We start from the raw sequence: 12,671 nt of genomic DNA, 5'->3' as shown, positions 1-12,671 counted from the left end.
AAAACTGCTGCAGAGATCACGTGACATGGAATTTATGGCTGAGGTAAAAACTGAAAATTTTCCATATGACAAGTCATACTTCCAGGAGGTCTCGTGCTGTCTGACGAACCGCCATCAAGTTTAACAGACATGCTAACGAATAGATAGCTCCCATCAGGTAAATTAAAACCTCGATTAAAACCTTATTAAAATTAAATTAAAACCTTTGACATGACGGCATAACTATCTGGTATAGTAGAAATGTCAGATGAGAAAAAAGTCTAAATTAAGTGGCCTAATAATTTCGACTTTTTATGTCATAATTCCAATTTTTTTTTTCTTATGTGGCGGAAATGGGCTTCCATAAATTACACTTAAAAGTTTACTGTTATTAGATATGGGGTGCGTTACACCGTCATGTCTTAACACATAGACACTCACAAAACAGCAGCTATATTTCATCTGTGTAATAGAATCAAACTTTGAAATAGTAAACAAACTGAACCCTGACATGCTAATGGATTGAATATTTCTCCCCGGTTGGGGCAAGTGGGCAAACATGGCACGCTTATCTCCAAATCGACATGTTGCAGTGCCGTCCGCATCGAATTTCTCTGCTAAAGAGGCGATGAACTCTTGATACGCCTTTGGTCACAAGCCAGACCGGCAATTCGCAGACTCAGCCAGATCCGGGTCCATTATCTGTGCCCTGATATAAGATCAATGTGATTAATCTCGGAAAAAAAGAAATAAATATCCAAGCTCGTTCTAACCCTCTCGCTGCCAACGAGCTACTGGAGAAACCTCGGATCAGATGGCCGCGGCGTCTTTAGAGCCGCATAACAATGGAGCGGCTATAAACAGCACAGAAATCTGCATCCTTTTAGCAAATGAAGGAATAAAAAGCACCACAGTGTTAAAGATCTCTGCCAGGAAGCGATGGCTGCTTGAGGATTTCACTGACAAATTTATTAAACCACTTAACCATCATCAGAGAGAATAAATAAGACATAAAACATTTTTTTCCACATATATAACACATACAGGCCAAACGTTTCCAACAGAGTGAAATGAACGAGACACGTCTGAAAACACACAAATGCATAGAGGTACTCCTACTAATTAGAAAGAGACAACAACTACAACTTGTCTATCCCTGTTGTGAAACATACAAAGTCCTAATGTCTCTGTGATCGTATTGTCCAAGGGGGTTGTATAAAAATAAAGACTCCACATTGATAAAATGTTATATAATGTACATAGACATTTGGCAATGACCAAAACTGGTGATATCACATTTATACACATCGGTAACAGCAATGATGGATGATGACTGGTGGAAATTTCATCTGATGAGCATCTTGGTCTACCATAATTCTCATTTGGAGAAAAGATAATAAAAAATAAAACGTTGTATAATTAAAAGTTATGGTCTAAAGGCCTGTTCACACCAATATTAGCGTCCACATTCGTACTGTTTATTCTGCAGTTTTGTCGTCTGTCGCTTTAAATGCTCGAGATCTTTAAAGCAGGATTGATTCTGATTGGCTGTCAGTGTTCTTATGCTTCATCAGCTGAAAAAAATCGCTCTGAAAGTGATTCCAACAATATCGTTTCACTGTGCCGTTATCGTTATAGTTGTGGTGTGTGTGGACTCGCCTATTCTTTTATATTTAGAACAATTTTTTAAAACTATATTTTCATTGTCCCTTGTGTGAACGGGTCTTTAGTGTGGTAAAAGCTCCTCACAATGTCGTGTCCTTGTAAAACCAAACAGAAGTCCTTGGCGAGACTCAAGTCTTGGGTCCATCGCTAACCAATTTCCAAATGTTCAACTCTACAGAAAAATAGAGAAGATTCAAGGTTCAGCCATCCACTGAGTAATTCCCATTCACCGCCACTGTCTATACAAGAGTCTCTTCCCAAATGTGCATCAGAATTGGGCATGATCCACCTCATCCAACCAGGACGCCGGGCTGGCGGGGAAGTCTGGATACCCACCGCTGCTCCCCGTGGACAAATCAGAGCTCGGCCCGTTTCCCCCGGCCATCATTCGAGTCATGTTCTGGCCTCCGCTCTGAGCCACCATGGGCAGGCCGGACTCTGGGTAGACCAGGCTGGAGATGAGGGGCTGGTGTCTGGGAAGAGCCTGTAGCGAGCCTGGAGACTGCGGAAGGCTGTAGGGGCTACTGGCCTGGATGTCGTGGTACTGCTCCTGCGAGGGGATGATGGCGCCGTGTTCCAGGGGGAACGGCGGATGACCTCCGCCCTGACGACTCAGAGCCGGAGAACTTTCGCTCAGACTGCTGTAAATGCCGTTGGAGTGACCCAGCTCAGACATGGGCGGCTCGTCTGTGCACAGAACAGGGCAGAAATCAAAGTGAGCGGAGGATTATGGCAGTTAACCTGTTTACTGTGAGCAGTAAAGGTTCTATAGACAACCCAATTTCACGGCAATTCGTACGTATTTTATGAGGTGGCTAATTTGTATGAATTAATATGACCTCACTCGTACAAATTTGTATGTTTTTTGCTAAATCGTACATGTTTTACGAGTCGCCAAATTTGTCTGAATTCGTACAAATGACCTACCCCTAAACCTACCCTTCACTGGAGTTTAGACAAATCGTATGAATTCCCATCAGAGCACTTAGTAATGCTGTCAATTTTTAATATATTTTATATTGTAATAATTTCATATTTAATCTCCAAATTAATGTAGAAACATAAAACAGTATGATTTAAATATTTTTGTTTTAACAGGTAGAAAATATCCAGAATCAAAGCACTTATTAAATACTTCACAGTCTTCACTGCATCATTTAGATTAGATTATAGATTCATTTTTATTAAAGCTACAAGAGTTATTCAATTAAGAGCAGTGAGTGATTTTCTTTTTCTTTTGTAATTTGATTAACATTAATGGCAGACTGGTTTAGATGGTTTATTAGTCTGCTGTCACTTTAAGACCTGCCCCACGTGATGCGGATCTGAGTCCAAACTCTTTGTGTTGTCTTAAGACTGTGCTTACAAGGATTCTCGATAAAACGGTCATTTTGGCATAATTTTGTGTTTTTGTCTGTTCAAGCGCGATTTGTGCTACTCTCTCAAATGTCGCTACCTTCTATTAAAACAGTAGATTGTCAGATTGTGCTACTAGCTTCAGATTAATGTGGTTTGAGGCTTTATTAATGTCCTTACCTACCCTACCCTAAACCTACCCTTAAAACAATGCAGTTATAGTGTTGGTAGCACGATCTGATAGGTAACATTATTTGTCAGAACACTGGCGCGCTGTTTTAAGCAGCTTTCTGTGCGCACGAGATGCGCCATTTTGTGTCTTGTCGCGCTTGAATGGTTTAAAAGCATTTGCATTTTTCCGTCATTTTAGCTAGCATTAGCCTACATGTGATCACGCTCCTAATTTTGACAGCACTAGGATTTCAACACGATCTCCTAGTACTGCGTATCTATAGAACGAGTTTATGTTTCTATTTAGCGTGCTAGTTATACGCTAAATTTACTAAACGCTAAAATATTTTTGCGTGCATATGATATGCAGTGGGTAGGATTAGTGGATGGTTTGGGGTAGAGGCGTATTATATGTACGCCAATATGCACGCCAACAAATTGCTTATCATATGCACGCCAAAAAATGCGGATCATATGCACGACGAAAAGTGCGTATCATATTCAGAAAATTGCGTATCATATGCACATGAATAGTGCACATCAAACACGTGCGTATCATATGCACGCCAATGGTAATTTCTGCGTATAAATAGCACGCCAAACAGAAAATCGTGCTATTGATACGCACTTTCATGAGATCGGGCTTAGGATTTAGTTTTAAGTATTTTTTTAATCTTAAAAATAATTGTATTAACCAGCAAAAATAATTGTATAAACAGTTCGAGAATATATCCGCTGAAATCACCTGCTAAACGTGAAAGCAGTCAAACCTTTTTTTTTTTCCTATCACATATTTTAGTAGGCTAATTATCATAAATTAGGTATCATTCGAAAGCTAAAGCCCTCAAAATTCATCCTGTGAAAACCGTTTTAAAATTGGACATTGTGTTTGCAAATGGTATTGAATTATTATTATTATTATTTTTTTTTTTTTTATAAATTTTTGTGATAACTTCAAATTTGGAACACAAATTATTATTTTTTTTATTTTTTTTTTTTTTGCAATTTTAGAGGCAACATTATTTTGTAAAATATATATTTTGTATAAAATAAAGGTTTACAATAACACTTTACAATAATTTGTAATTAGCAATAACTAGCCTACAGCATTTATTAATCTTAGTTAATGTTAATCTCAACATTTACTAATGCATTATTAAAATCAAAAGTTGTATCTGTTAGCATTTGTTAATGCACTTTGAACTAACATGAACATGAACATTTATAAATGCTGTTCATGTTAGTCAATGCATTAAATAATGTTAACAGATGAGACCTAATTGTGAAGTGTTACATTTGCTTGACAGTAAACATAAACTTCTATAACTTCTTTCATTTTTTGAAGTGCTTTCACATCTTAAATTATCTGCTGAGTGTCTTTAAAAAGAGACCAACCTTAGGTCTGTATTTCAAAACATTCTTGAATTACAACCATTTCAGTTCAGATCTGAGCTCAGAAAGGGTTCACACGACGGTTAACAGGCTAAAGAAATTCATGATGCAACATTTTAATTATCTTAAAAATCCCTTGCTATTTGTGATGGACCCCAGAATTACGACCAAAAGTCTCACTGAAAAACTGGCATTCAAACGCTCACATTTCCCATTCATTTTCCAAATAGGCTTTTCAGAAAACGATTCAATAAAGCCTTGAATCAAATGAACCGGCTTCAACATTGCAACACTTGATTCATGAACACTTTGGAGTGATGAATATGCACTGATAGTGTTTTTGGGGGGTCAAACACACCTGTGAAGGAGACTTCAGCGTCGCTGTCCATGCCCTCCTCCTGAGTGCTGTCTTTATCTGATTTGGAGCTGCCGCGCGACCTCTTCATGTTTCTGAAATACTGACCCCATCTCTGTCTGCCCGCGTCTTTTTTCAGTCTTTTCTCCTTCGCTCTTCTGTTTTGAAACCAGACCTGCGCAGAAACATGGGTCAGTTTTCACTCCATCCCAACCTGATCTTACAAACACATTGGAGGAACCACTGTAAAAAAAGTTGTAGTAAAGTAAAAAGCTGACCTGAGCCTTAAAATGATTTTTGTTGGTTTTTGACATAAAACAACACAAAACTGAAATTATTATTTTTATTTATTTATTTATTTTTCTTCATTTAATTAGCATCAACACAGATACAAGGCATGATGACATACTGGATAAATTTATGCACACTATTATCAAGCGTAATCGATCATGTGACCTGTACATTCTATGCGCGAAATTTAGTGCAAAATATTCTACATGAAATAATAGTAGAGAATAGGCTACATGTGTATAATAGGGAAACATAATGATATATAGCCTACCCAGTGAAGTCACAGCGGCTGAGCTATGCTAGATTTTTTTCAGTTGATTTCAGTAAATTTAATCGTCAGCTAACCTAAAAAAATATGCATCGTTTGGTAACATTTATTCAAAACTATGATTTAATATCAGACTAGAAGTTATTTTTCAGGGTCAGATAAACAACCGCACGTTGTCGCGGTGTAGTTGTGTTTTAATGAATATGAAATGATACTGCAGATGTTACCTGCACCACCCGCATGTCGAGGCCGGTCTCTGATGACAGCTGCTCGCGCACGTGTCGCGCGGGTTTCGGCGAGTTATTGTACGCGTTCTTCAGCGTCTCCAGCTGTTTGGCGGTGATTGTTGTGCGGGGTCGTTTTGCAGTCGAATCCGCCTCTGTGATATTAAAAAGGAAAGAAAAAACATAGTTTGAGTTATAAAAATATATATATATGTCTTATTCTACAATCATTGCCTTTCATGCTAACTGGAATCGAGGCGTATTTGAGGTGTAACACGCTTAAATCACGACGAGGATATTCTGTTCTGTTCTGTTTTGTGAGGTAACATGTATTTCATGTAAGTTGAAAAATAGAAAATCATTATTTTTTAGGAACAAAAGTCAAGTCCAAATAGATCCTTATATAATTGCACATCACTATTCTATTCTATTCTATTCTATTCTATTCTATTCTATTCTAAACGGAACGTTGGTGAAGTGAAGGCATTAGGGCCTGAATTAAACATTTCGAATGCAGTTATTCAATGTGATGTAAGTTCATCTCAATGGTCTCTTCCAGACCACAGTCCTCAATAATTCACAACGAACCCTCCGTCTCTGTGATGTGAGAAATGTCATTTAAAATTTTATAGAATTTATAATTTATTTTTCTTGTTTTGAGACACATGCCTATTTTAACATCTATTCTATTCTAATGTTGGGTTAAAAACGACCCAAGTTGGGTTGAAAATGGACAGACCCAGCGATTGGGTGTTTTTAACTGTTAAATGTTTGCCCAACATGCTGGGTAGTTTTATTTAACCCAACTATTGTTTAAAAATGACTACATGTCTGGCTTAAAATGAACCCAAAATAGGTTGTAAATTAAAAATCAGACACATAATTACTAGAGGCAACAATAATAATCATTTATTAATAAGCAATTTAATAAATGTTTATTATTTAATTATTATTCATTATAGATGTTTTTTCAATTTCCAACATACTTTTGGTTCATTTTAAGCAAGAAATATAGTAATTTTTAAACAATAACTTGGTTAAATAAAACTACCCAGCAGGTTGTGCAAACATTTAACCCAACAGCTGGGTTAAAACAATCTAATCGCTGGGTTGTCCATTTGCAACCCATCTTGGCTTGTTTTTAACCCAGCATTTTTAGAGTGTACTGTTCTATTCTATTCTACACTCTTATTCCATTAAGAAGATTTTTCCATTGCACAAATGGTTTTGATAGTGGGGGAAAAAAATCGGATTATTAAAATGTAATTCGAACTATAAAAAATGGTTCTTTTAAGAACTGTGTATTGAAAAGTTTTTTTTTTCCAGAATGGTTCTTCTCCTAATGGAACCTTTATTTTTAAATGTCTATTCTATTCTATTCTATTCTATTCTATTCTATGATGTCAGTACTTAAACCCCTGTATTAAACATTATTCAGCGGTGTTCAGTGTAAGTTCATCTTCTCAATGGATGACTCTAACTCCTTCCCAGACTCCATTTCCAAATAAATCACTACCCGATTCGTCTAGTATTAAAGCGCTGAATCTGGCTGAAAACTGCCCCGAATGCAGATCGTGTCCGTCTCTCTCTACAGCGCGTGTGTTCGGCTCTAACGCTGCTCTGTACGGCTCTGGCACTTATCGATCCGGAGGCTGGCGGGTTCGCAATTACCTGAGCCGGGTCAGATGTTTATGGACGAGCGCACGACCAGCGAGATTAAGTTCAGCGTTAAAAGCAGCCAATCAATGCGAGGCCATTGAATGAAAGAAGTAAAACAATTAAGACTTTGAGAACTGTGCTTGCTCAAACAGAACTTCTCTGGTTTTCTCATCTGCTGAATAATGCAGCATGTGGATGATGTACCTCTCTGTTTGGCGGTCTCGTAATCGGCTTTACACACCAGTCGACTGTCCTCCATCAGGTAATACTCGTCACCTGTGGCCAGCTGCCTCTTACACACGATACAGGCGAAGCAGTGCAGGTGATACACGAAGTCCTGCGCCCTCCGGACCACCTGTGTCGGCGGGATACCCTGCTGACACGCCGCGCACTTGGTGCCGAACCTCCTGCGGACAAACACTGGTCAGATCAGATGCCATCCGAAGTGTGAGGAAAGAGCTCGAGCGTGAGGAACTCACTTGAAGAAGTCGTCTTTGCAGTAGACGCTGTCGCCCCGGCTGAAGCATTTTTCGGCCAGCTGAGACTGACAGTCGCTGCATTTCAGGCATTTGCTGTGCCAGTGTCGATCCAGAACCTTCAGGATGAAGCGATCCACGATGTGCTGATTACAGCCCGCGCAAACAGGGATATCTGGGAAACAAGAAAGCGGTCATGAAGCTTTCTTTAAAAAAAAAAGAAAAAAAAAAGAAAAGTAGGCTATATACACTCTAAAAATGCTGGGTTAAAAACAACCCAAGTTGGGTTGAAAATGGACAAACCCAGCGGTTGGGTTAAATGTTTGCACAACCTGCTGGGCAGTTTTATTTAACTCAACTGTTGTTTAAAAATGACTATATGTCTGGCTTAAAATGAACCCAAAATATGTTGTAAATTAAAAATCAGACACATGATTACTAGAGGCAACAATAATAATCAAAAGTTGAACATTTATTAATAAGCAATTTAATAAAGATTTATTATTTAATTATTATTAAACGTATTAATAAATGTTCATTTCCAACATACTTTGGGTTCATTTTAATCAAGAAATACAGTAATTTTTAAACAATAGTTGAGTTAAATAAAACTACCCAGCAGGTTGGGCAAACATTTACCCCAACCGCTGGGTTTGTCCATTTTTGTTTTTAACCCAGCTTTATGAATATATATATATATATATATATATATGAAGAACAAAGCTCTGCTTTCAGTAAAACATTAAATTTCATCCCGATAATATTCCCAACACGATATTATTGCGCCTTTTGTTTTCTATGCACGAAAAAGCTTTCTGAACACACCCTTCACCGGGAAATTATTATAACTATTCTGTTTAACATCAAAAGAGCACCAAAAATAAACTCAAAGAACGACAAGACGACAAGAAATTGCTGGAATTTAACGACACTTAGAACATTAATACGAAATAAACATAATTCCAGCGTAATATATTATTATTATTATTATTAGGACTATTATTATTATTATTATTATTATTATTGTTGTTGTTATTATATTACTTAAATAAAATGAATAATAGTAATAATAAAGCCGTATTTAGGCCTACTGTATTATTATTATTATTATTACTTTTAAATGAATACTAATACGATATTTACTGTAGCCCATTGTTATTATTATTATTATCATAATACAGTATTCCAGCACGTCTCAGTCTCGTGATAAATCACACTGTAACTCAAGGTCACAGTAAACTCCACTGGTAAACAGACGATCTCTTTATTACAGTAATCATTCTCTTTAACAGCGTAAAACTGAGAACACGCTCACTTTGTGTTCAAGTATTTATGATGTACACCTAAAGTATGTATTAAAAGCAACAACCTTTCCATTGCACAGGTACATAATGCACATAAAATAAAAACAGCTTGAATAAATATAACGATAACAATAAATACAACGCATTAATAATAATTGTTGTTGTTGTTTTTGTTCTAAAATAGCAATTTTCATTAGCCCATCAAAAAAAAAAATTCGTAAACACAGCTTTGATTAAATCTTTTCCACTGTTTCATATCTGGTTAAATTCAGATGAATATTTAAATATCCACTCGAGATATCCTGCTTGTTTTCTATACCAATTAAAGAATCAAGGCCGCATCGCGTTTTATCTCGCGAATCGAGTGTGTTTGCGCGTGCAGGTCCTCTCTGACATCACCGGACACGTCATGAACAGGTGCACGAGTATCAATTATTCAATCAAGCAGCATCTCTAATGATTAGTCTATAAATCTCCACTGTTTCTCCTCCAAATAGTCGCTTCTGAAAGAGTTTCTGTCCTCCTGCAGCTTCACTCAGGACGGCGGAAAATTGTCATTATTTCTCAACATTCGTTTCCATAAATACACCAAGAACAAATCAAACACTGATTTTGCACCTTAATATCTGTCATGCGCGTCAGATTTCTGAAGCAGACATATGTTGTTTTGAGCCGCTGTTTCAGATTTAATCCCACCGACACACAATCATTCCTAATCCGCAGTATTAGAGCCGCGCGGAAAGCGTCACAAGAGAGAGATGCGAATTTTACGGAGAAAAAAATCCTTTGCAGTTAAATCAGATATAATTACCTATCAAAGTTAAGGTTAATACTTTCAGTAGCTCGCGCAAATCAACCTGGGGTGCTTTATATTCTTCTAGATCTGAACTCAAATCAAAAGCATAACTGCAAAAGAAAATCAGCAGGAGTTTGATGTCGGCTGTACCTCTCCGTAACTCCTCTCTCTGCGTGAGTAAAGCCAAGAGCATCTCCGGCGAATCCCGAGCCTTATTCTGCGCCATTTTCATTATTCCGACAAATGCATGCGGTGATAACTATCTGAGAGTTACATGCAGCGCAGAACTGGAGGAGGAAGAAGAAGTAGCGCGTTTGCCAGAGACAGATGCATCGCGCGCGTTAGGTTTCTGCGCCTTATGGCTCTTGACGCGCGATAGAAACGCCGCCCCGTTACTCTGGTGACTGATAAAACAGATGACCATCACCTGGACAAAACCACAAAGCAACAGCACCAGAAGCCTTACGGAGTTAAACGTCGACAAAATATTCCATTATGCACAAAATCCTTCTTTTGCGCGTAGAAATGTTTTATTCCCAAGACACACAATATGCCATAAATGTGTCTTATGATGCATTCAACTATTCACATGATTAGTTGTAGAATGGAGAGTATTTCCCCATCACATGAACATGAAGTGTTCAAAATACACATTGTAGCACGTGTAAAACAGCTGCAATTAATGAAGAAGCACGCGCAAGAAGCACATTTCTAATGCATCCAATGAGAAAATACATTGATACATTTTGTACATCGAAATCTCGTGAGAGTGCATGGTCAAAAACGGCACATATTACCTGTCTCTGAATAATTTTTAATAGAGACAGACATTTTCTTCAAATAACACACATTACACGATGAAACTGGAGTTATTTAAATCAAGCAATTTCCATGCATTATTATTGTTATTATTTTCACTGTAAAAAAAATATTTTTCATGATTTGTTATCGCACCATTTTTTTTTCTTTTGTCAAATCATCTTAGATAATTAATGTGGTTCAGATAACATAATATTTTGAGTTTCTGTTGATTAAATCAATCGCCTTCATTGCATTAACTCAAATTTTTAATTTCAATGAACTCAAAATTTTAAGGCAACCAGGTAACTTACTTTTTTAAGCTAAACCAACAAATATTTTTTTTACAGTGTACTTGTGGCGGACAATAAATCTTATTCAGTTTATTAAATATGCTTAATAAATGCAAAATTCAAATGCAAAACGAATGAATTTATTACAGCGACCAGGTGAAAAAGTAATACGAAACTACAAATGAATCCGCTTCTAATTCTGCGCAACGCTTTTACTTCTTTCAAAGCGAAAAACGAATTTGAGATGCAAATAAACTGTGAACTTTTAAATCCAGATCGTTCCAATTTCACTACATTGATTCGAATCGGACAACTGTTTGCTTTAGGAGAAAGAAAAGACAGTTCTGTGAAATGCTGATCGAGCTGATCAACATCCAGATGAATTTTATTGACACTGATCTGCTGTGCCTTGGGAAATCAGCTTTAGTGCCGCTGCGGCCCGACACATGATAAACTCAAAATCAATGCCACATTTGCCTGGATTTTCTGACTTTATGAAGCACGTGTCGGTGAAAGGTGCTGCTTACTTTCAACTTTATCATTTTTATGTCATATTGACCTTTGATGTTGCAATCTGGCGGGGAAAAAAAGCGCATTTTGCTTGTCAACCATTTTGGCTCCATGGCGCAACATCACTTCTCATTTTTAAAATGTTTTAAAATGGTTGATCGTTTTACTGTTTTAGCGAGTAATATAGGCTAATGAACTGGAATTAATTTGCAGTACTAAAGCTACAAGTTGTTAGTAATTAATAATTATTCACATTTAATAACATAACGTTATCAAAGAAAACCTCACCACACGATGTGAGGATATTTACGTCTCAAATGAACAGAATGCGTTCACAAAACACAAAACACAGCCATAATTGAATTAAACTCAGGCAGGGTCTCGGTGGTTCAGGTGCTGCACCTGTTGAGGGGAACCCGATACCTGTCGGGCTGTTTAAAGGGCGCGTGGATGGAGCTTCGGTCCACTCGTGGGTCTCTCATGGCAACCGTGACAGCACGCGCTTAACATCTGTTCCACGCGCTAACAATGTTGCTCATTACATATTCATACGGCGTCAGACAGACGAATGTTAACAGTCGAAAAAGGCAACTTATGGAAGTTAAAAAAAAAGGTAATCAATTAAAAAGTGTTTGGTGTGAAGTTATTAGCTCTTCAGATCATGGTTTCTGGCGTGTTAAAAATAAGAAATTATTAAGTATAATAAATAAGAAAGAAATTAAAAGTCATTTGAGGGTCTTCACTCTTAAAAAAAGGTTCGTTCCATGAAGAATCCTTGGACTCTTTTCACTGCACAGAAGGTTCTTTATTGTGGAAAAATATTTTTAAAATGTTCTTTGCAAGAAAAAATAGTTATAAGAATTGTTAATGAGGACTAAAGAAAACCCTCTTTTTTAAAGAGTGCATATAATGACATTAAGCCGTAATTGTAAAGTTAAATTATTATTAGTGCATATGAAAACACGGACATTTTTGCGGCGAAATGCAGTAACAATTTCCACTCGAACAGGCCAACATAATGACACGTTACCGGCTGTGAAGCGCTTTAATCGATGTTTAAAGGCGGATTGTTGCTCCTGTGTTTTTAACACGGTATTACATTGTCAATTTTCCAAACATTTTCCATGTTAAATA

General features: G+C 37.2%; 1 protein-coding gene across 2 annotated transcripts in view; it reads right to left on the bottom strand.

Annotated features, from left to right (window-relative positions):
• Positions 1-926: 926 nt before the first annotated feature.
• The window catches only part of lhx3 (LIM homeobox 3), a 12,231-nt gene continuing 486 nt past the window's right edge, over positions 927-12,671 (bottom strand). The window contains exons 1-6 of one of the 2 annotated variants that reach the window (XM_051895663.1): positions 10,087-10,309; positions 7,840-8,011; positions 7,565-7,767; positions 5,705-5,856; positions 4,922-5,093; positions 927-2,331 (exon numbers count right to left, since the gene is read on the bottom strand). In XM_051895663.1, the coding sequence (XP_051751623.1) occupies positions 1,913-2,331; positions 4,922-5,093; positions 5,705-5,856; positions 7,565-7,767; positions 7,840-8,011; positions 10,087-10,168 (1,200 nt within the window). In that variant the 5' untranslated portion in view covers positions 10,169-10,309 and the 3' untranslated portion in view covers positions 927-1,912. Of the gene's footprint in view, positions 2,332-4,921; positions 5,094-5,704; positions 5,857-7,564; positions 7,768-7,839; positions 8,012-10,086; positions 10,310-12,671 lie in introns of those variants that run through there. The other variant, XM_051895664.1, reaches the window with a different exon arrangement.

Source organism: Ctenopharyngodon idella, chromosome 5 (genome assembly GCF_019924925.1).
Source record: "Ctenopharyngodon idella isolate HZGC_01 chromosome 5, HZGC01, whole genome shotgun sequence".
Lineage (NCBI taxonomy): Eukaryota > Metazoa > Chordata > Actinopteri > Cypriniformes > Xenocyprididae > Ctenopharyngodon > Ctenopharyngodon idella.
The sequence above is the reverse complement of the archived record's forward strand: the minus strand, read 5'-3'. Positions and strand labels throughout refer to the sequence as shown.